The 25,675-nt window shown below is 44.1% G+C and overlaps 1 protein-coding gene across 1 annotated transcript in view; it reads right to left on the reverse strand.

The window, feature by feature from the left end:
• Positions 1-24,994, reverse strand: part of LOC124775656 (4-coumarate--CoA ligase-like 1) — a 103,556-nt gene extending 78,562 nt beyond the window's left edge. The window contains exons 1-2 of the mRNA XM_047250484.1: positions 24,914-24,994; positions 2,605-2,812 (exon numbers count right to left, since the gene is read on the reverse strand). Of these exons, the coding sequence (XP_047106440.1) occupies positions 2,605-2,812; positions 24,914-24,994 (289 nt within the window). The remainder of the gene's footprint in view (positions 1-2,604; positions 2,813-24,913) is intronic.
• Positions 24,995-25,675: the final 681 nt, after the last annotated feature.

The raw sequence follows: 25,675 nt of genomic DNA on the forward strand, positions 1-25,675 counted from the left end.
GAGTATTGACGAGATTTTCTCGATTGCAACTCAGTTAAATTGCAGTAGAATATTTGTTTCTAGATACAACACCATGCTGTACTTTGGAATATTTCTTCACGTTTCAGAAAAACCTTGCTTTTCCGGGGTAATTTTCGTAATTTCATGAAACGACTGCAGCACGCAAAAAGTAAATGCCATAAAACTTCCTGGTTTATTAAAACCGTTTTAATCAACCAGGAAGCTTCATATGATCGCACACTCCGGTGCAGAGTGAAAATTCATTCCAGTGAATACCATCATTTAACAAGAAAATATATTAAACTTCTATTACTTGGTGTCCGCAGCTCGTGGTCGTGCGGTAGCGTTCTCGCTTCCCACGCCCGGGTTCCCGTGTTCGATTCCGGGCGGGGTCAGGGATTTTCTCTGCCTCGTGATGACTGGGTGTTGTGTGCTGTCCTTAGGTTAGTTAGGTTTAAGTAGTTCTACGTTCTAGGGGACTGATGACCACAGATGTTAAGTCCCATAGTGCTCAGAGCCATTTGAACCATATTACTTGGCGGGTAGGAACGAAAATCTGTTAAAATATCCAAGGTACAACAGTCTCCCCTATATATGACAGTTTAACTGGCTGTATTTATGTAACTCTGTTTACTGGTTAGCAGGACATAATAAAACAGTCAGAAAAATGAGTGTATTTTCCATAAATAAGGATCTGGATCATTCCTCACTGACAAAGCAACCAGTTTTGAAAAAAGAAGTTAGGAATTAAGGTCCGTCGACGGCGAGGTCATTAGACATCTATTGCACACAAATGGAGAGTTTGTCAGATACCAGTATATGACGCTGAGCGATGACAATTTTTTAAAATCATTTTTATTCGGTTTTAACTACCTGAGACTGGGTACTTGTCAGCAATATATACAGTTTTGCCAAAACTAATCACAACTGTGCTCTAACCATCACTCCTTTGGCTTTTTTCAGTACGCCCTTTATGGTGCGGAGGTTTAAGAAGAAGCCTAACCCATACAGGTAGCCCATCTCCTCGCACACAGCTCCCCAGTCCCGCAACTTACACTGAGCGCTTGAAACGTTAGTTCTAATTTGTTCTGTTCGCATAATGCATAACGCGAAAATCACATCTTCGTAACACCACTGACGTTACCACGGCTACGCAACTGACACACGATGAGCAAGAGTTGGCAAGAAAGCATGGGACCAACGGTCACAGATTTTGCTCATTTTTCGGACGGTTCTAGTGCACCTTTTTTATTTTCATGCTTACCTTCTGACTAGATAAACGTTTAGTGTGTTGATAGTTTCCGACTGATAATTAACCAAGCACGAGAAACAGTTGCGCCTACATTTTTCTTTTATTACAAACTCATAATAAATATACTATGTTTACCGGCCTTTTATCTAGTTGTCTTTCACCTTGTAAAGTACTATATTGTACATTTATATGGTCAAGGTTTTTAAGCTGGAAGTGAAAAATCCAACTTTTATGCTCACGTGCCTCCTATTCCACAACATGTCGTGCTCGGAACCGTCAGTGGCACAATAAATTCCAGTTTCTTTTTTAAACTCTTAACAATATCGACACTAATTCTTTCTTACACGAATTATCGACTCGCACATCCTCGTATTCTTAGTTTCTTCGCTCGAGCCGGCTTCACAAGACACTTTTTGAGCCAGTTAGAACAACGGGAGTGTTATGCGGCATATCAGAAAACACTGGTGTCTAGTCAGCCTTTCCAACCTGGGAGAGCAAATAGTCATATTGCTGTCGCACTTGTACATATTACGTAACGATGGAACTCTATTATTTCGTGCATTCTCGAGGTGAAGGCACAAAGATGTTCTCCTCCGTAGACAGATTTTGTCGTCTCATAAAACGAACCACCCAACCAATGCTTGCTTTAAAATGCTTTATGTCAATGTTGAGCGTGACAGCTATCTCGCAGACTTTGTTCGCAATCATTTCATAAGAGACAGCACAACCACCATTCCGAAGTTCATTGACATTAGCAATTACACCATTATCAGTTTCGAGATATTTCCCCATTTCAGGTTCACGGAAAAATTTGTAGCTTGTCGTCCAGCCATGAATTTGTCTTTTTCTCTGCCATACCGTATTGAATTAAAATGTCTTCCTTTATTTGTATCAGCGTAAGATAAATTTTGCCGTGTAGTTTGATATTTCGACATTATGATGAATTGCAACAAACTGACCTAGAAATGTGTCTGTAAGTTCACTTTTCAAATTTATGGTCTGTTGTGACAATGGAAATGTTTAATGCCACGTACCACTGCATCCACTGTTGTCCATTGTCAAGACATTTGAAGGCCGCTCCAGCAGAAACGAACCAGGAGAGGGAATAATGGGCAATATAATAATCTTTTAATGATGAGAACTCGTAGGGAAGGGGGAAGCTTATGCGATAAAATACGGTATGCTGCTATAGTAAGACACGCTTGTCAATCGATACCAATAAATCGAATATCATATGAGAGTGCCACCTGTCGACCAGCCGTTTAACCGGCTGAGTCGCCAGAGTAGAACTCTGGCCGTACTTTCCACTTAGGCAATGCTGTTGTCAGTAACGAGAGCGAAGACGTACCCACGTCGAGGTCTGGGTTGAAGGGCGCCGGCACGGCGTTTCTTAGGAGGGTGCCTTATGAGGAGCGGCGGAAACTGCGACACGACGCGGCAGCCGAGCGCCACCACGTCCCCGGGGCCCACGCCGCGCATGCGCAGCTCCTCGGCCACGCAGGCCGCGCGCCTCGACAACTCCCTGTACGATAGCCGCAGATCCTGTTCCCCGGGGTACACCTGCACACAAGCAAGTACAGGTAAACTCAAGTTCAAGAGCACACATCCTGTAAAATCGACCGCAACTCTCATTTTAGTCTCATTTTTTTACTTAGTAATTGAACATTTCTCCAATTCACGTGATTCTATGTAGCACTAGTATTCAATGACTACATTCGCCCTACAATAGAGCTACAAAATGTAGAAGCGTTGAGATTCATTCCTTAAGCAACTGTGACGGAAATTTTTTCGGTACACATAATTAACATCGGTTCAATAGTACCATTGGCTCTGTTCATAATATACGCTTTTAATTTTGAGTCGATTCACACTTTTACTGGTTCTTTAAACACAAATGCTAAAATTTAATAAGGATATTTGAATGTACGTACTTATAATGGTTCAAATGGCTATGAGCATCTACATCTACATCTACATGATTACTCTGCAATTCACATTTAAGTGCTTGGCAGAGGGTTCATCGAACCACAATCATACTATCTCTCTACCATTCCACTCCCGAACAGCGCGCGGGAAAAACGAACACCTAAACCTTCCTGTTCGAGCTTTGATTCCTCTTATTTTATTTTGATAATTCCTACCTATGTAGGTTGGGCTCAAAAAAATATTTTCGCATTCAGAAGAGAAAGTTGGTGACTCTGCCACACTCTCTCCCCTATTACGTGATAATACAAAACGAGCTGCCCTTTTTTGCACCCTTTCTATGTCCTCCGTCAATCAACCCTGGTAAGTATCCCACACCGCGCAGCAGTATTCTAACAGAGGACGAACGAGTTTAGTGTAAGCTGTCTCTTTATTGGACTTGTTGCATCTTCTAAGTGTCCTGCCAATGAAACACAACCTTTGGCTCGCCTTCCCCACAATATTATCTATGTGGTCTTTCCAACTGAAGTTGTTCGTAATTTTAACACCCAGGTACTTAGTTGAATTGACAGCCTTGAGAATTGTACTATTTATCGAGTAATCGAATTCCAACGGATTTCTTTTGGAACTCGTGTGGATCACCTCACACTTTTCGTTATTTAGCGTCAACTGCCACCTGGCCCACTATACAGCAATCTTTTCTAAATCGCTTTGCAACTCATACTGGTCTTCGGATCATCTTACTAGACGGTAAATTACAGCATCATCTGCGAACAACCTAAGAGAACAGCTCAGATTGTCACCCTGGTCATTTATATAGATCAGGAACAGAAGAGGTCCCAGGACGCCTCCCTGGGGAACACCTGACAGCACTTCAGTTTTACTCGATGATTTGCCGTCTATTACTACGAACTGCGACGTTCCTGACAGAAATCACGAATCCAGTCGCACAACTGAGACGATACCCCACTGGCCCGCAGCTTGATTAGAAGTCGCTTATGAGGAACGGTGTCAAAAGTTTACGGAAATCTAGAAATACGGAATCAACTTGTGATCCCCTGTCGATCGCGACCATTACTTCGTGCGAATAAAGAGCTAGCTGCGTTGCACAAGAACGATGTTTTCTGAAACCATGCTGATTACGTATCAATAGATCGTTCCCTTGGAGATGATTCATAATGTTTGAATACAGTATATGCTCCAAAACCCTACTGCAAACCGACGTCAGTGATATAGGTCTGTAGTTCGATGGATTACTCCTACTACCCTTCTTAAACACTGGTGCAACCTGCGCAATTTTCCAATCAGTAGGTACAGATCTATCGGTGAGCAAGCGGTTGTATATGACTGCTAAGTAGGGAGCTATTGTATCAGCGTAATCTGAAAGGAACGTAATCGGTATACAATCTGGACCTGAAGACTTGCCCGTATCAAGCGATTTGAGTTGTTTCGCAACCCCTAAGGTATCTACTTCTAAGAAACTCATTCTAGCAGCTGTTCGTGTTTCAAATTCTGGAATATTCCATTCGTCTTCCCTGGTGAAGGAATTTCTGAAAACTGCGTTCAATAACTCCGCTTTTGCGGCACAGTCGTCGGTAACAGTACCATCGGCACTGCGCAGCGAAGGTATTGACTGCGTCTTGCCGCTTGTGTACTTTACATACGACCAGAATTTCTTCGGATTTTCTACCAAATTTCGAGACAATGTTTCGTGGTGGAACCTATTAAAGGCATCTCGCATTGAAGTCGGTGCCAAATTTCGCGCGTCTGTGAATTTTAGCCAATCTTCGGGATTTCGCGTTCTTCTGAACTTCGCATGCTTTATCCGTTGCCTCTGCAACAGCGTTCGGACCTGTTTTGTGTACCATGGGGGATCAGTTCCATCTCTTACCAATTTATGAGGTATGAATCTCTCAATTGCTGTTGCTACTATATCTTTGAATTTAAGCCACATCTCGTCTACATTTGCATAGTCAGTTCGGAAGGAATGGAGACTGTCTCTTAGGAAGGCTTCTACTGACACTTTATCCGCTTTTTTAAATAAAATTATTTTGCGTTTGTTTCTGGTGGATTTGGAAGAAACGGTATTGGGCCTAGCTACAACGACCTTGTGATCACTAATCCCTGTATCAGTCATGATGCTCTCTGTTAGCTCTGGATATTTTGTGGCTAAGAGGTCAAGTGTGTTTTCGCAACCATTTACAGTTCGCGTGGGTTCGTGGACTAACTGCTCGAGATAATTTTCGGAGAAAGCATTTAGGACAATCTCGGGAGATGTTTTCTGCCTACCACCGGTTTTGAACAAGTATTTTTGCCAACATATCGAGGGAAGGTTGAAGTCCCCACCAACTATAACCGCATGAGGGAGGGTATTTAATTGTTAGCACTATGGGACTTAACTGCTGAGGTCATCAGTCGCCTAGAACTTAGAACTACTTAAACCTAACTAACCTAAGGACATCACACACATTCATGCCCGAGGCAGGATTCGAACCTGCGAACGTAGAGGTCACGCGGTTCCAGACTGTAACGCCTAGAACCGCTCGGCCACTCTGGCCGGTTTACTTATAATGGAATTGTAGTTCTTGTTCTACTTTTGTGTGATATTAATGTAAATTGCCATTAATGTAAAATAACTTAATAACAGGTTAAATGCACAAGAAGACATCTGAATGTGGAGAGATGGCGGGAGGTATAGAAGTATGTTAAGAGAAAATCGATATATGTGTTGAAGAGTGAGACTGGTGTGAGGTGGTACTGGTTGTCTGGAGGGCCCAATAGAAACACCGTTGACAGTAAAGACTGATTTCATTTAACTTCAATACATGACGTGTTGTGGCTCAGCGAGACAAGCACGCCTCCGTCTGTTCTTCTTGGCCGGGGTCACGCACGAACGGCGGTGTCCACCCTGGATGCTGAGGCGGCGCCCTCCTGTGCTGAACGTAGGCCGGCGACCTTTCGGTGCCACAGCCGTTCACGTCAGTGGCGCTACTTCCCTTGGCCGCGTGAAGCCCTGATGATCCTTCACTCTACACTCGTCTCCACGGCAGCACGTGGCTGTGCGCTGGGTTCAACTGACTGCCCTCTGGCAAAAATCGGACGGCGGCTTCTGCAGAGGTGCGAGTCTCAGCATCAGTGGTAGCAGCCACAGACGGCAGGTCTTCGGAGCTGGGGCACCAAGTCCCGTGAAGGACTTAGTGCTGGTGGCAGCTGCAGCCTGGTCTCGAACCCTAGCCTGCTACTGGCAGTGTCCAGTCGTCTTGTTGTCCAGAGCTAACTTCGGCGTCGTAGTGGTGCTGCTGGTCTCCAGTGACGAGAAGTGCCTCTACCTCAAGATTCATTTACATGCCTCTGGCCCACATTTGTTTCTCTAAAACCCAGTACCTAGTCACGTCATCCATAACAAGAGACTTCCGCTGGTGTGATGATATCAACCTACTGCGCGGTGCAGTCACTTCTGTGCTCGTGTATCCTCGTCTCGCAATCCCTTTGCATGCCTGCTATCATGACCCACTGCAGATGGTAATGCAACGCACTATGTTGACTGTTTCACTACTTCTTTTACGTTTTCAAAAGACTTCTTACTTTTTCTCGTTGACTGCATAGCAACGCTGCACTGCCTCCTGCACGGAGAAGACTCGGCCCCTCACTGTAGCCTAGTTTCCTGCTACTGTTACTCTCCCCTTCTAGTACAGATTCAGCCCTGTCGACGTGATCACCCGCTTTACGAACTCGTCTCCTCTTTGTTTTCCTCTGTTCATCCTGGTTGTGGAAAATATATGTGCCCTTACCATTTACGCCACAATAGCTGCAACATAACCATCAGCAACATTTTGTGCATTCCCCTTAGTATCTAAAACAACAAAACTATCTGCAGTTCCACTCCGCACGACGCAAAAATCACCAGTATATGTACCTCCCTGTGCGTCTGGCGCAGGGTCTCCCCCATTAACGTCATCACCCAATGGGGCAAATACTACTGCACTTACATCATCCATGTTGCTGTCACTCCGGTACTGCCCACACCCAGACTCGACAATGCTATTGGATATTGGAGATGGTACTTCTACATTAGATTCCTTAACTCTAGCAATGTCATTACTCTGTGCATCACATACATTCTCAGGAACGTGTATTATGATATCATATACATTTCACTAAAAAAATCGTCTAAGCAACTGGAAAAATGTGTCCTACTCTTCACAGAATCGACAGGTTCAACTACATCAACGGTAGTTCAAAAATGTTCAAATGTCTGTGAAATCTTATGGGACTTAACTGCCAAGGTCATCAGTCCCTAAGCTTACACACTACTTAACCTTAATTATCCTAAGGACAAACACACACACCCATACCTGAAGGAGGACTCGAACCTACGCTGGGACCAGCCCTACAGTCCATGACTGCAGCGCCTAAGACCGCTCGGGTAATCCCGCTTGGCCATCAACGGTAGTGGGACGTTTTACAGGAACATGTAATTTATGCTCAAGCCTGCTCCTCTTCCTTTCAGCTTCCTCTTCCCCATTCTTTCCATCCTCTCCATAATCAACACATTACGAGGCCCGTTTTCCATTATCCATTTCTCATGCTCTCTGCACAACTTCTACACTCCTGCGTTTTGTGATAAGCTATTTTCGTCATCTCGGAGTCAAATGCTTCCCCGCTTGCAGCTTGTCTGCTTCCAGCTGGAAGCGGTCTGTAAAATAGTCCAATGGTTGGATTCCGGAATATTTCTGAAAGTGGTCAACATAAAACGGAGTCTCATAATCAGGAATGAATTTTGGGGGGCAGGGCAGGAATCCTGCATCAATGTCCTGCCTGGACAGCGTCCTACTGGGGATGGTTTGAGGTGTCAGGTGTTATGAGGGCTCTAGTGTGTATCTATCTCGTATAAATGACTCTGGTTTTTACTTATATAGTGCAGTGCTGGTTCTGTGTTAGTGTAACTGGGTAACCTCTTTTGATGCTAGTCAGTTGTCAGCATGAGCGTTACTGCAAAGGGCATTTGATTCTAAAGCATTATGTCAGGGTGAAAAACACTAAATAAATTACTTTTTCTCTCTTAACAACATGTGGGCAGGGTGGGTTCTTCCTTGGCTCTCGGGTATGAGATAGAATGAAGCAGCATTTTTACATAAGATAATTTTTATTGAAAGATTTGTGCAAAGGTTTCCTTACTGGATAGTTCTGGCTGGGAGAGTGGCAGCTGTGTCGTTTGTGAAGCCTTCGGCGTGTGAGCGGCGGAGTCTGATTACGCCAGGCGGAGTGTATCTCGTGTCGCTGTTTCGCCCAGTTGACTGGAGACGTGCATCGTGAGGTGGCTTGTTTAATTATTGAGAACGAAGTCGTGAATCGGATGGTGATACCTTGGATGTGGCGTCCCGTGTTTCTCGTCTCTATGTGGCCGGTGTGTGTCAGTGTTGTGCGTCGGCCAGCGGAGCGGTGCGGCGTGGGAAGGCCAGTGTCCCGGACTCGAACAACGGACTCCAGCTTGATAGTCTTCGGCTGTCATATCTTCATCACCATCTCACAGGTGACTGCTGATGTGAGGCCGTCTCCTTCCCATCCTCACGAGTCACCCATGTACGTAAAATCAGTCTTCAAATACCTTCTAACTTCTGTCTTCTGGCGGCGAGGCTGCTGCTTGCTACTCCATCACAGCGATGGACTTGGTGCTTCTGTGTACGATGTAGTCTCTTCCTATATGACAGTCTTCAGCACCGACTGAACTGTACTGAACTCGAACTGAAACTGAACTGAAAACTACTGTCGGACCCAGTGCGTCTCACGTATTTAATTACTTCACTTCACTAGAGGTGAACGACTTCACGGTCATTGCCTCTTCTGTCACGTTGAAAAGCTTCTCGAAGAATCTTCTTAATGTCAGTCATTGGGTCTTGGAATGTAGGCGATGGCCTTTGATCACGTGTGACAATTGAGAAACACGTGAGCCGGTCGGGCGATGTCCTGATGGCTGAATCGACAGCTTCTGCTTATGTGGGAAGGGCGATGGCTTCTCCTGAAAGTGCTGACTTGCAAGTGCCGGCCGTTGCCACTGCTGCTCTGCCCGCTGTTTGCCAGTTTTGTAACTATTCTCACTAAACTAAGTTTTTCATTTATTTTCTAATTTCTACTTCACTTCACATTGATTTCACTAATTTATTTACCTATCTTAATTACCACTCAACATTATGGATGAAGGGAAGGGAGATGGTGAAAACCGGTAACGCTTGTATGTAGCCTCCTCCTCCTCTCGAACAGCACCAAGAGGGCAACTGAGCTTAAGGTCCCCATCTGACAGACAGACCACCATCAAATGTGGCACAGGAAGTTTGGAATTTAATCCAGGATATTGGCGATAAGGCTGATCATTGGAAATCGTATACCAATGCACAGACTCCGCTTGATAGCCAAATATAATTTCTGAAAATTTTCCACCCCAAGATTCGACCCAGCTTATCTCCTTGTTGAGCTCCACTGCACAGGTGTACGTTAGCGAACTCTTCTATGGAGGTGGGTAGTTGCACTGCTGCAGGGGTTTTAATTATTTACTTTGGAGTAGTGAGAAGATTATCCCCGTTTCGCGTCATAAAGTAAGGAATGTGGCCCTTATTTAAATTGATATAGTAGGATAGTACTGCTGAGTGTTAATCCGAGTCCGCCAATGATTGCACGTAGGCAGCAGTTAAGTCGCATAATGCCCCTGTGCGTGGATGCGACCACAGCAGCGAGTATGATTTCACCACAGAAGCTGTGAATAACAGACGAAAGGAATGTTGCACTACGGCTGCTTCCAGTACCATGGTAGTTATTCCCGAATGTTATAACACACTTCCTGCCATCCTGTACCTCCTTCTCGTCAGTGTTTTCCACATCAACCGTTCCTCGCCTATTCTGGGGAGATGTTCTTCATTTCTTATCTTATCGATCCATTTTTCGGCATACTTCCGTAGAACTACATCTGAATGCTTAGATTATCTTTCCTGTTGTCCATGATTCACTTCCATACAGTGATGAGCAAATGGACGTAATTTTTTGAATTTGTTTCTCAAATTAAATACTGTTTTGGGCACCTGGTGATTATAATTAAAGTGCAGCTACTCACGGACGTCCATTTCGGGCTGTAATTATCATACGGCAACGAAACTTGGTAGATATGTCAATGCGTTAATGCAGAACTGATTTACGCTGGAAAAAATATTATTTCTAACTGTGGTGCTGTCCACGGTTTATATGGTGCTATGACATCGACGCTGTCATTTGAAAAGCCATAACGAGACTGAGATTCATACATACGCCTGTACTCTAAAAGGCACCCGATGGTGTATGAAGGAAGTCACTAAGTGAGGAGCGTACTTACTGTACAGCTATCATTCCCTTCCCTCTTCCTTGTTCAGTTACCGAAGGCTACTGAGGAAGAAAGGTGGTCGCTGTCTTCATATAAACGATGCTTTCTCTTAGGCGAGATATATGTTGGAAAAATTTTGGAGCAAGACACCTGTAATTTAGTGAATAATCCTATCCGCGATGCAGTGCCTTACTTCGAAGGTGCCTTACTGCCGTTGGTTGACCTTTTCAGTGACTCTCTCATGCGGACTAAACAAATCCATTTTCTGTTTCGTTATCCAACATGGAAAAGGCCTAAGAGCGATGAAAAATGCGCAGGAACTGGTCGAATAGCTGTGCAGTAAAACTCTATCTGACCCTTGGTCTATTTACACACATCACATTACATAAAACTGATGTATCAGAGCAACTAGAATCCGGCAGCAACTATTTTTCGTGTAGGGGAAGTTTGGAGCAACTAGGATGCACAAAAAGTCAAACGTGTACCTCAACTCTTTACTTGTGGGGACCAATGGTATTCTAACATCAACGGAAACGTAAAGTTTTGTTCGGCCATCCAGCATGATGTTTCTCCACACCAGGACATTATTTTTTGGCGTTCCTTTGATTGTGCTTGCTAACACATTTCACCCAGGGGAACGTGCAACGGGAACCGTTCTGCAAAGTAAAAAGGGGTCCCTCTATTCTTTCAAAACCTAGCCTCGATGTAAATGACTCATCGATAAACGGAACAACTTACGCACTGCCGTGCATGGAATGTACCCTGCTGGACGCCGCGCGTGAAAACAACTTTTCCTGTGTCCCCTGGAAACAACTTCTCTAGTGGCATCCGCCATTACTGCAGACAATTGTCTTGTATGAACCATTATATTTCCTGCGCAACTGGGTCTATATATCGATCCGGTTCCCGAGTGATTCCACTTAGTCGATGGTGTTTTGTTTTAGGCCTAGAACAACATTTCATGTAACACAAAACTTCCGTAAAAAACATTGGTATGTTAAATCGCGGTTCAGACAGTGCTTCCATTGTCCGGGAATTCTGCCTCGCTAAACAGGGTATAAATAACATCGTTGTGCCGTGAACCGCCGAGAGACTACATTCTGTTCGTACCAATTGGGGGACGTGGTTCATTGTCTGTCCAGTGAATTTTTCTTCGTTGTCTTTGCCTCACATACTTATTCGAAACAGGAAGTAATTCTTTCCTGTGCAGTTAGCTCATCATTCACCCGTTCAACTTTCTCTTTTCCATAGCACGTTGAACTTTTGGTCATTGCTCTTCATCGACACAATTTTAGTCGCTGCAGAAAGTGTAGCAGGTAACACATTCCTGTTGCCACGTACTTGGCTCTCTTTCCGTTCTGTTTATGGATGCAGCGTCGAAAGAGTGCCTGCTTGAATTCTTTTAAGGGAACAGTCTAATAGGAACAAGAAATTTTCCGTTTTTTCTTTTATTTTTACAAGTATCTTATCTAGATATTGTTGGAATCTTTCTTCGAAGGTCTCTCAGCATAGATTTTTCATAAATTTCCTTGAATCTGCCATCTGTTAAGCTAGGTTGGAGATTAGCGTTTCTGCGACGTCAAGATGATTAGCTTTGGAGGGTAGCTCAGTTGGAAAAGTGTAGGTGAGGAGGCTACCACTGGCTGATTAATGCGCCATCCCTTCAAGTATTTGGGTAAACCAAAGACAGCTTAAATCAGGACACCTGAAACAGCTTCTGTCGAATTCGAGTTAAGAATTTTAAACACCACTCCACCTCCCTCGGTTCCCGATGCTCGCACAGATCTATTACTACAATCGCTGCCATTTTACAGCGACAGTCACTGTATACTTTTCAGACTATGCTACAGTTAATTCCCTCATTCGTCAGTTACTGTTAGTTCTGCATAGAAACCAAAAAAGACGGAAGCATATGTGTCATTTATATCCTCGTAATGTTAATGTTTGTTTATTCGTAAGACAAAATTACAGAAAGTAACCCGCCATCCACACCAAAGCTGTCAAAAATTGCCTTGAGGCTACACACAAAACTGCAATCTTCTTAGTACGCTATAGAATAATGGATCCCCAGTTACAGGTATCATACTTGTTTTGACTTATTCTTATTCAGTATCTTGTATGTGTCTTATCAACACCTGCTCTTTGGCCTTGGTGTAGTGATCACGTGAGTCGCACACCATCGTACATGAAGGTCGCGGTTATTTCGTATCTCCGCTTTAAAAACACAACATGAAAAAATGTAGGACGATCTTTACACGATTTGCAGACAGATGGCTCTCACGATAATAAAGGGGTGACTGCGTAGTGAAGAAAGGCAGACTGCCAGTGTAAAAACAAATGACAACTCCACTGTCCGAAATATGGCATAAGGTGCTGACGCTAAAGCGAAAAGCAAATAATACCAGGATAAAAGCAAACGTGTTTCAATAACAGTTTTACAGCTACATTTTTTATTATTTTATTTCTTTGCGATTATTTTGTGGGTCCCAGTGCTCATTCTTGTTATCGGCTAAGCTGTCAAGCTGAAACATGCTGTCATCATATCCTTCTAAAATAATCGAGAATATGAAAAATAACTAAACGGCTCGCGGTCTAACAAATTATTTCTGGGGTAAGCTGCTTATATTTGGTCATTTATCTCATTGTTCCTGGAACACTGAAATTCTTGTTTCCCACACGATCTCTGCTTATTACAGACGAGTCAGTATGTAGTTCTACGCGCCGTCCTCAAGTGGGACGAGTCAGCTAACGACATGGAGCCTTACGATTTTTGTGATGACAGTTCCTGTTATTTCACACTGAGGAGCCATTGCCTCGTTTAAAACACAAAATAAGTTCTGCGATATTTCGGCAATGTGTTACCAAATATTAAACCAGTAAGAGGCAAGATCACTCGATACGCCAGAAATAGAACTTATGGTATTCAGTATTGTATTTGCCGTTTTCAGCTGAAGCCCATATTTGGTGTGTTTCATATTAACTTACATCCTAAGAATATATACTGTCTCTAAGCATCAGTACATTGAGGACCTTTCAAAACTGCGTCGTTATACATAGGATGTCTTGTATTTTCGTAATATATTACACATACAGGATGTCCCACTCGAGAGAGACCCCACAAACAAACATTTGCTTAAATTACACATCAAGACTTTGCATAACAATCAGAACATGAAAAAATTGAACATTTCATAACTTGTTCATGGGGAAATAAAGGTGAGTCACGAAAGATTTGGGGAGTGACCGCCCTCGACTTGTAAACACACTTGCACACGACGCGGCAGATTCTCCAATTTTGCTGACAGAAGCTCATGTGTCACTGCCTGGATTTCACTGATGATGATCTCGCGTAAATCCTTTCAAGTTTTCTGGTTTGTTCCTGTAGATCTTGGCTGTTAGGTCACTCGAGACGTGTGGTATGTTGTGTCATCATGTTGGTACCAGCTGAGTGTAAGTTCTTCATCGTCCAACTAGATCACGAAATTCCCGAAACATTCGATGTTACCTGAACTTGAGACAGTAGACTCGCAAAAAATTGGTCCGATGATGCGACGATATGATACTGCACAGAACAAGCCAATCTCCTGTGAATGCAGGGGTTGCTCGGCCAGTGCATGTGAATTTTCATGACACTACAGACGTGTATTCTGAGAGTTTACATAGCGGGAGTGGTGGAACCACGCCTCATCACTGAACCACGTGTACTGCAATATTCACAGTCTCTGAGCAATAAACTTCTGAAACCGATGACAAAATGCAATGCATTTGTCTTTGTCATTGGCGTTCACTTCCTGAACAACTGTAAACCTGTGTGGATACATGTCTGCTTTCTTCGCAATTCCGCGATATGTTCTCCGTGAGAGTCCACATTCCTGAGTTAAACGTCGAACAGACTTTGCAGTAGAAGTCAACAATCGTTGTTTCACGTCAGTCACTTTCTTCCGATATTGGCGACTGCCCCGCCGTGAAACTCCAGCGCCGTTCCACTTCTCTCCAACTTTTTCTTTAATTTCTGTATACGGCATTTAGGCGGTATATGCTGGCCACCAAACCGCTCAGAACACATTCGCTGACATATCTTAATGAAACTAGTAATCGAATATTGTTTCACCAGAAACACGAGCTCTCCAACGGAGTAGCGATACATTGTCACTTGAACACTAAACACTGAGCTCCAGCCACAGCGAAGCGCGGAAACACACTGTTGCGTAAACGATGTTGCAGAGTGCAGTGTTGCCGCATCAAATGTCACAGATTACATGGTGAAATATCAGCGGAATTGCTACACATGTTTGGGGAGCCTCTTTCGAGTGGGACACCCTGTGTTATTTAGTTATTTTCATATTATAGCTCGTGTATTATCTAAGTACGCCATTTCAAGGAGACTGCATATTGAAGACTAGTCGTTCTTCATATAATTTATTATAATTAAATCCCAGTTCATAATATAACGACGATTAAAGCCTTCGGAATATCATTGCATAAAATACAAAGTTCTCTGTTGTCGGAATTCAGCGCAGCACTGCTTGTAGAGGCCCTGAATTACCAAACAGTGTGTGTGGCTTCGCGTTTTGCTGTATACTAATTTTTTTTAATCATCACGTTATCTAAAAAGTTTCTGGGACTTTCTGCCATATTCTGTGTTATGTAAATATAAGTGCGTTCTCTCTTAGGAGTGAGTTGTCCGGTTTCGTCAGGTTTTATGGGCTGATGTTCATACTGCCTAGATGGAACTTTCCTTTTTGTGTTATAACACGTTCAAGGATACTAAAGTTTTTATTTATGTGTACTATAACTTTGAATATTTGTGGTAAGGAGTACGGGACCAAACTGCTGAGGTCATCGGTCCCTATTCTTAACCACAACTTAATCTAACTGAAACTAACTTATGCTAAGGATAACACACACAACTATGCCAGAAGGAGGACTCGAACCTCCGACAGTGAGAGCCGCGCGAGCCGCGGCAAGACGCCTCAGACCGCAAGGCTACCCCGCGTGGCTGTGTACTACAGACACGAAACATGGACAGCACATGGACAGAGGAGGAAGATCACGTTGTAATAGAACTGACATAAGAATTTTTCGCGAGTTTGCGAACGAGATACAGCCGCTACAGTTTCAAATGGTCCCACGTGACGCGGAGCTGTCTCACGTGAGTTCGTATTTCCCATCCGCTTCTACGTCAACGTTAGATGTCTCGCCCCATGCGAGGACGGCTTCAGACGTCCTGCAATTTGGATAGCGGACGAGACAGAGAATTCAACAAAGAGCTGGGTGATTCGTCACGGCTGTGACAGGTCAGAGAACGAGGATCTGAGAAATGCTCAAATATCTCTGGTGGGAGACACTGGAGGAGGGACGTTGTGCACAATGTAAAAGCTTACTTTTAAAATTTCATAATGAATCAAGAAACGTAAAACTCTTTTTTTGTATGCGGCTCATGGATCGTTACGGCAAAATTAACTACGTTCTAGGTTACATGATGACTGTACATTCTGTGCATCATCCGATATTGTATTCGAAGAGGGTAGAATGGTCACAGTACCCCATGTGCGACCTACCATATACTCTATGGGTGACTTATGCGTCACAGATGGAGGAGCAAACGAGACAACTTATTGCGTTTCATGAGTTTGTTGACCTCTGTCTCTGGTCATCGAGCTCCTCCTTATCACCAGCTGTAAGGACGGCTAGAAAACACTTTTATATCGTCATACTACTACTGTCATTTTGCGTCGGCTATGACGCTGATTATTGTAGCGCGAGAGCTGTGAATCCCCTAAGCCACGTCTCTGCAGTATCCTTTCTTCCAGCGGTGCTAGTCCAGCGAGGTATGCAGCAGAAATTCTGTGACGTTTGGAAGGTAGGAGACGAGCTACTGCCGAAAGTTGAGCCGTAAGGGCGGGTAGTGAGGCAAGCTTCGGTATCTCAGTCGGTCAGAGCGCCGACTGACCTTTGTAACAAAAAATAAATAAAAAATAAAAAATAGCTAAGTGAATTATTCAACGATCAACTTGAGGGTGTGCTGTGTGATGTCCCACCCACACCAAAGGATGAGAACAATAGCGAGCGAAATACAGTAGAGAAAAAGAGAAAAAATGTATGTCTGTAGAAAACTTCCTATAGTTCAATTCTTTTATCTTGGCGGTTCGCACATGCCCGCCCAGACGCGGGAGATTGCTGCGTTGCCAGTTGTACGCGCCAAGAGAAGCAGCGCCATAGTATAGTTCGCAGACTTTCGTTTCGGGGAAAGCGCGCAGTTTATGAAGTAAAGCCACCACGACCGCATTAATCCTTTCGCTGCATTCCGCGATGTGCCTGATTTTGTCATCATTGAACTGCTCGCCTGTGCAGACACATGGTGTTTCGACTGCTTTGACACACTTTATCATTCGATTTCACAAAAACTATTTGGCCCAAAAATTTGATTTTTACCCATCGTCTTGACTGATACCTTGCCCCTATAAATGACTTAATTTTGTTTCGATGTTCAACGCAGTTATTGTGCAGCATTAGATGTAGTAAACCATTGCACGAAATTTTGAAGAGTTTGCAGAGGTAAAAGTCCATAGCGTATACTTTCCGTATGGTCGATTTTAGCTGCCACTACAAATTTCAAAAAATTACATTCAAACGAATAAAATTCATGAAGTAAGACACTTCGTTATTGTTTTTAAATAAAGAAAATATTAAGCATCGAACAAGCTTTGAACTCAGAATCTTTCGCTAAGTAGCTATACACTTTAACCATTACGCTAACGCAGCTTGTCGTTCAGTATATCTTCCGGAGGACTTTAAACCATCACGCAAAACACCGACAAACACTGTTGGTATGACTATGAATTACTCACGTTTCGTCGAAGTAAAATAGGAAACAAACAATTACCGCTGTTCTTTATTGCGAAAAAGCGGTTAGTGAGATGATACAAACACCTTTCCTTGCTATCGCTATTAGGAGGCTCATTGCTTGTTTGGTGTAATTAATTAATAGAATATGAAGCAACTGGTATAAAGAATGCTTTTTCCAAACTTTCTATAAGAGAAAGTCTGCTATCAAGACATTCCTTTTGTTCAATTATTTTATTTATGACTGAACATTTCTAAAACTGAAGACACTCGTCCGTGCTCTGTGTAACGTCCCCACAGAAAATACCCTCTACCACGCACCAATTAATCATTGTCAATCAAACCATCCACATTCATTCACTGTGGAAAAGTATGTGATCTGATTTTCTCGTAACATATGTGGCAACAGCTAGACGACGCCAAAGTATTTTCTAGCGCGTTTATTCTTTGAAATAACAGAGATGCATATATGCATTCTCCATGGTTGTTAGAGTGGTAACTAGGACAGTTTCTGGAGTAGGGATTGAGGGATTGACGTATTTCTGAGAGATGCATATTCTGATTTTCTTCTCGCTAAATCGAGCGAATTAACTTTTGTGCCACTAGCGGTTTGTTTGAATAGAAAGAGAGTGTAAACGGAAAATACTTAAGACGTGGAATCACCGGAGATCTGGACATGTAATGGAGATGGATTTAATACACAATTTCCTTCATAAGTAAGGTTTGTGGCTTTTTGTTCCGGAGTGAATGAACGAATGAGTTTTTTTTCTGAACCATTTGATGATCACGTTGCCCCTGTAATTAGTGGGGAAGTTTTAGCTGTGTCGAAGAGAGCCTGCAATCACTGAGTCTGTGTCAAATCGTCCAAAAAGGCTTCGTACACATCTGGAATTCGCAATTTTTCGTAAAAGGAACAAATTGTCCACACGATTGATTCTCCCGACTGAATACAGTGTTTAACAGTAATAATAAATGTAAAGATCTCTTACAGCAAGCCAGCTGCTGATTACCAAGACGAAGGACTCCACCAAAGATCCTATTTGGCTGATTTCACCTAATGAAATATTATAATAAAAACTGTACATAGATAAAGGAGAGAAAGAGAGAGAGCGAATGAAAATAGAGATAATACTAATAATCCTCCATTAGTGTAACTTTTCGCCTGTCTTATCACGGATCAGCCAAGACACGGGAGGCCCTTACATTACTGTATAGATTTATGTGTGAAGGTGAAAGGGTCTTAAAGACAACAGATACACGTCTATACAGACAAGACATTACACAAAGTTAGCGGCTAGCTGCATTCATCATCTATTCATAGAGGAAGAGACAACTTATTATTATCTTGTTAAATCTGCACTGCAGTCGAGCTCTGCCAACGTCGTTCTCTGTTCATTGGCTGACTGTGTTTTGTGACGTCAGATGCGCAGAACGAACCTAAACTCGGCTGCCGTCAGAAATGACGCGCACTTTAGTAAAAGGCAAAAGTCGCAGATTCGTGTCACGGTCTGGCATACAGTTTAAATCTGCCAGGAAGTTTCTCATTTGGATTGTTGTGCACAAGCAACAATATGATGTAATTAGATCTTCGGTGAGTGATGTCTCGCCACGTGCCAAGTAAACGTAGAATTTAATCTCAAAATGCACACTCTTATCAGTATAAAGAGCATGAAAACAACAGGAAGTAAAGTCGAGAGACAGACTGTTATCAGTACCTTTATACGTAATTAGGCTGTCGTCTACGGAGAAAGACATGAAGAACTCATCAAATCGTGCTATGTCGGATCAATGTTGGTTTTGAGTCCTTGATTTGACACTCTATAATTAATGGTAATGTTAGTGAATTTTTACTTGTAGACCTGATATAAACAGATCTGAAGTTTATTTGTCGAAACAAACCATCGTCAAATGAAAGTCTACAACGACCTAAACCGTATTTAGAAAGTGACCGTATATATCTTCTACAAAATTTCTTGAAGAGTATACAGGGTGTTACAAAAAGGTACGGCCAGACTTTCAGGAAACATTCCTCACACACAAATAAAGAAAAGATGTTATGTGGACATGTGTCCGGAAACGCTTAATTTCCATGTTAGAGCTCATTTTAGTTTCGTCAGTATGTACTGTACTTCCTCGATTCACCGCCAGTTGGCCCAATTGAAGGAAGGTAATGTAGACTTCGGTGCTTGTGTTGACATGCTACTCATTGCTCTACAGTACTATCATCAAGCACATCAGTACGTAGCATCAACAGGTTAGTGTTCATCACGAACGTGGTTTCGCAGTCAGTGCAATGTTTTGTCAGCGTGAGAACCAGTCAACGAAACATAACGTTGACCACGTCACTGTATGGAGAGTGCTACGGGAGAACCAGTTGTTTCCGTACCATGTACAGCGTGTGCAGGCACTATCAGCAGCTGATTGACCTCCACGGGTACACTTCTGCGAATGGTTCATCCAACAATGTGTCAATCCTCATTTCAGTGCAAAAGTTCTCTTTACAGATTAGGCTTCATTCCAACGTGATAAAATTGTAAATTTTCACAATCAACATGTGTGGGCTGACGAGAATCCGCATGCAATTGTGCAATCACGTCATCAACACAGATTTTCTGTGAACGTTTGGGCAGGCATTGTTGGTGATGTCTTGATTGGGCACCATGTTCTTCCACCTACGCTAAATGGAGCACGTTATCATGATTTCATACGGGATACTCTACCTGTGCTGCTAGAACACGGGCCGGCGGAAGTGGCCGTGCGGTTAAAGGCGCTGCAGTCTGGAACCGCAAGACCGCTACAGTCGCAGGTTCGAATCCTGCCTCGGGCATGGATGTTTGTGATGTCCTTAGGTTAGTTAGGTTTAACTAGTTCTAAGTTCTAGGGGACTAATGACCTCAGCAGTTGAGTCCCATAGTGCTCAGAGCCATTTGAACCATTTGCTAGAACACATGCCTTTACAAGTACGACACAACATGTGGTTCATGCACGATTGAGCTCCTGCACATTTCAGTCGAAGTGTTCGTACGCTTCTCAACAACAGATTCGGTGACCGATGGATTGGTAGAGGCGGAACAATTCAATGGCCTCCACGCTCTCCTGAACTCAACCCTCTTGACTTTCATTTATGAGGGCATTTGAAAGCTCTTGTCTACGCAACCCCGGTACCAAATGTAGAGACTCTTTGTGCTCGTATTGTGGACGGCTGTGATACAATACGCCATTCTCCAGGGCCGCATCAGCGATTCCATGCGACGGAGGGTGGATGCATGTATCCTCGCTAACGGAGGACATTTTGAACATTTCCTGTAACAAAGTGTTTGAAGTCACGCTGGTACGTTCTATTGCTGTGTGTTTCCATTTTGTGATTAATGTGATTTGAAGAGAAATAATAGAATGAGCTCTAACATGGAAAGTAAGCGTTTCCGGACAATGTCCACATAACATATTATCTTTCTTTGTGTGTGAGGAATGTTTCCTGAAAGTTTGGCCGTACCTTTTTGTAACACCCTGTATACTACGTTCAACCAGTCGATTGACACCAGAAAATGAGAATGTAATCAAGGAACTGCTACTCTATCAATGGTTCGACAGTCACCATACGGAAGGTTTGCTCGAAGACTACAATCATTTGCTGATGTCTCCAGTGCGGAGAGACCGGAGATATTTTGTTGATTTTAAAGTCCCAAAGGACCAATGGCAACACAGAAAGGGTCTTTCATAGGACAGTTTGTCGTCTTTCACTCTTTCAAAGTAAATAGCACAGATCATCATCTGTTTAATACTACTACAAGTTTTCTTATGGTGACAATCTGGTAACTGCAACGCAACTATATGTCCTCTGTTCCATTGAGAGAAGCCTGACAAATGCGTAGGATCTCATTTATTGTACATCGCGCTCAAAAATTCTTTTACAATCTTTGAAGACAGGTTTCTTACACGAAAACAAGTACAAACGTTCGTGTAAACATATGCCCCAAAATCCTTCGTTTCTGAGTTACACTCCTGGAAATGGAAAAAAGAACACATTGACCCCGGTGTGTCAGACCCACCATACTTGCTCCGGACACTGCGAGAGGGCTGTACAAGCAATGATCACACGCACGGCACAGCGGACACACCAGGAACCGCGGTGTTGGCCGTCGAATGGCGCTAGCTGCGCAGCATTTGTGCACCGCCGCCGTCAGTGTCAGCCAGTTTGCCGTGGCATACGGAGCTCCATCGCAGTCTTTAACACTGGTAGCATGCCGCGACAGCGTGGACGTGAACCGTATGTGCAGTTGACGGACTTTGAGCGAGGGCGTATAGTGGGCATGCGGGAGGCCGGGTGGACGTACCGCCGAATTGCTCAACACGTGGGGCGTGAGGTCTCCACAGTACATCGATGTTGTCGCCAGTGGTCGGCGGAAGGTGCACGTGTCCGTCGACCTGGGACCGGACCGCAGCGACGCACGGATGCACGCCAAGACCGTAGGATCCTACGCAGTGCCGTAGGGGACCGCACCGCCACTTCCCAGCAAATTAGGGACACTGTTGCTCCTGGGGTATCGGCGAGGACCATTCGCAACCGTCTCCATGAAGCTGGGCTGCGGTCCCGCACACCGTTAGGCCGTCTTCCGCTCACGCCCCAACATCGTGCAGCCCGCCTCCAGTGGTGTCGCGACAGGCGTGAATGGAGGGACGAATGGAGACGTGTCGTCTTCAGCGATGAGAGTCGCTTCTGCCTTGGTGCCAATGATGGTCGTATGCGTGCTTGGCGCCGTGCAGGTGAGCGCCACAATCAGGACTGCATACGACCGAGGCACACAGGGCCAACACCCGGCATCATGGTGTGCGGAGCGATCTCCTACACTGGCCGTACACCACTGGTGATCGTCGAGGGGACACTGAATAGTGCACGGTACATCCAAACCGTCATCGAACCCATCGTTCTACCATTCCTAGACCAGCAAGGGAACTTGCTGTTCCAACAGGACAATGCACGTCCGCATGTATCCCGTGCCACCCAACGTGCTCTAGAAGGTGTAAGTCAACTACCCTGGCCAGCAAGATCTCCGGATCTGTCCCCCATGGAGCATGTTTGGGACTGGATGAAGCGTCGTCTCACGCGGTCTGCACGTCCAGCACGAACGCTGGTCCAACTGAGGCGCTAGGTGGAAATGGCATGGCAAGCCGTTCCACAGGACTACATCCAGCATCTCTACGATCGTCTCCATGGGAGAATAGCAGCCTGCATTGCTGCGAAAGGTGGATATACACTGTACTAGTGCCGACATTGTGCATGCTCTGTTGCCTGTGTCAATGTGCCTGTGGTTCTGTCAGTGTGATCATGTGATGTATCTGACCCCAGGAATGTGTCAATAAAGTTTCCCCTTCCTGGGACAATGAATTCACGGTGTTCTTATTTCAATTTCCAGTAGCTCATGAAAACGTAAACTCATAATAATTGCTCTAAATTCTCTTCTCTTGCTTCCAAACACGCATGCACTCGTCGAATCACGGATTGTCGCAGCTTTTCAAGTACCCCTGACAGTTTCTAGAGGTTTCACGGGCATCCATGACACTTCGACGAAGATTTTCTGCATCTGCGTAACGATCCGCATAGACCAGTTGTTAAAGGTGGCCCCATACATAACAAGCTAAACGACTGCGGTTAGCGAAACGTGCAGGCCACGAAACTCGTCCTTCTTACATATCCGTCTGTCATGGTAGATACCAGTCCTTGCATTTCGAACACTGAGACCGAAATGTGCTGGAGCTCCATCATGCATAAATCACAGTTTTCTCCTACTGGGTTTTGGAGGGTATTCTACATAAAATACCTGTAGACTGCAGCTCTAAGATGTGATGGGAGAAGGTATGGCTCTACCAGACAGTCACCCACAACTCCAGCCCACACATTAATCTTAAACTGATGCTAATGTCTGGCCTGCACTGTAACATGAGGACTGCGATCGTTCCATATGTGTTGGTTGTGGAAATTCGTTATTCTGCGTCTCCCAAACGTTGCCTCGTCTGTAAACAAAGCTGAAAATGCAAACAACGGTTTGGCAGGGTTTCTGCAATAAACTATCGGCAGAAGTTCTCTCGTGGTGGGTGATCAGCAGGCGTAGGGCCCTGCGCACGTTGAAGATGATACGGTTCTGTAAGTTGTTCGTGAAGTATCCTCCGTGTTAAACTTGAAGATGTACCACGTGCCACGGCCACTTGTCTTGCACTGATACCTGGCTCTTCTTCGCCAGCTCGCAGAACGTGGTACGAGCAACACGTGATCTCTATAGTCTGTGGAGCTACGTATTCCGTGTCGGCAATGCGACGATACACGTCACCAAAGGCTGGATGACTCGGTTGTCTTTGGTCTGGAGACGCCATCTGATAAAGCCGTCCAGCGTGGGCTCCATTGTGTTGCAAGGCAGACTTGTTTACATTCGCCATTCATCTGTCATCAACGTGCCCATTGTAAACATATACTACAGGTTGTGAGTTAACTGAGAGTGCTCCATTCAAAGGTGGTAGTTATTCATGTCTACCAGGTCACGACATGAATATCTACCATGTTTGAAGTGAGCATTCTCAGTTAACTCACTATAGTACGTATATACAATGGGCACGTTGGAGACAGACGAATGGCAAATGTAAATCAGTCCGTATGGCAACATAACACCTTCTAGTATACAATGAGTCGTATAGATAAGTGAAGTTGCTTGGTTGTACCTGGAAAGCCTTTGAACGTCAGCTTTCAACAACAACTCGAAAACGAAAGATTACGGGCATATGTATATATGAATTTTTTTCTTGTTTTGGTGAGAAAAACCTGTCCCCAAAGTTTGTAAAAGTATTTTTGAAACACCCTGTAAAAGAAGAACAAACTAAATCTTTACTATCAGACAACACAAATTTGTGGTCACCATTTGTGAAACCAGGAAACTGAAAGAACGTCACTAGTAAAACGGAATGTCACCAACCAGGAGCATTATTACGCACCACAGTGTCCGGCAGTAACTTTGGTCCGTAAGCCGAATTTCAACCGATATTGTATGAATAAGAAACTGACTAATATCAGCATCATCAGAAGGCTAAAGAACGCTCATTAGTGTGCTTAACCACTTACACTGAGGACATTTACGCTTGCCCTGTGTTATTTGGAAGGGCAGTGCACAATCTCTGTGTAGTACGTATCTATAGCTGGACATCTCCCTAACGAGACTACCAGACTGATACAGGGTGCCTAAAACCGCACTTTGCCGACACGTCCCACCCTCTGAGATACCGGCGAGAGCTTATTGCACAGTAAGAATGGGTCAAGGTGCGAACGCATGAGTGTCATCAGCTAGTACATGGGCACCAGATTCCTGGAGTGACACACATCAAGCAATAGTCGGCTGAGGACTTCCTCTGTTTCTTCTACCTGCAGGCAGCCACAGTTCGCATAATAATTGGGAAAGGCAAGTGAAGAGACACCAGGAATGTATCCACCATGATGGCTATACCCAGCACTAGACGTGAACAATTATGTCGTTAAACAATGAGAATTGCCAATCACTTACCTGTGCGGTCTTGTCCCCAAGTTTCAACATGTTGCTGAAAACGTATTTTCCCAGAGAGACATCTGGCAGCGGCAGGTCCATCCTAGGGCCACGCAGGATTTTGTCCTGTGATTCCATCATGTCTATTGGTGCGATGTTGGTACTGAGCAACACCACACCCACTCACAGTGTGGGTGAATTTACGGCTTACAAAGCCGTTCCAGAACCGAACGGCTGCCTCTCTGTCGGCAAGAAATCACTTGGAACTACGTGCGAGCCCTGCTCCGAGTCTAAGAGAGCTTAAGAGGAAAATCATGAGCGATCACGAATAAAACAACGACTGCTGAACAGCTGTGGCGTAACATGACTAAGACGCTAATTTATGTGGTCCCTTCCCACCTACAACTCACGTCATTTACTCGCTTTGAAGCACAGGAAGATAAGTACTCGAACCTTGGAGCATAATGGCTTACTCACCTGCCACAGATGTAAGTCTGATAACGTATGAATGTTGCTCCACAACATCAAACTAAAAAGTGTACAGCTTACTTATCACCCTCATCTCGAGTGACTCCATAATGGTCGATGATGCTGACTGAATAAAATGTGTTGCATACACCTTAATACATAAACCAGTTCTTCGATCTTTAACAAGATTATGTTGACGATAAATATCCATCAGGCTTCTGAATTATATAGTCCATTTCGGAAGAAATCTGTTGCTTTCTGACTCCTAATTTCGCTGCTTTCCAGTGTTTAATTTTCGGGTACCACAATACAAAT

The sequence above is a fragment of the Schistocerca piceifrons genome, chromosome 2 (assembly GCF_021461385.2).
Source record: "Schistocerca piceifrons isolate TAMUIC-IGC-003096 chromosome 2, iqSchPice1.1, whole genome shotgun sequence".
In the NCBI taxonomy this organism is placed as follows: Eukaryota; Metazoa; Arthropoda; class Insecta; order Orthoptera; family Acrididae; genus Schistocerca; species Schistocerca piceifrons.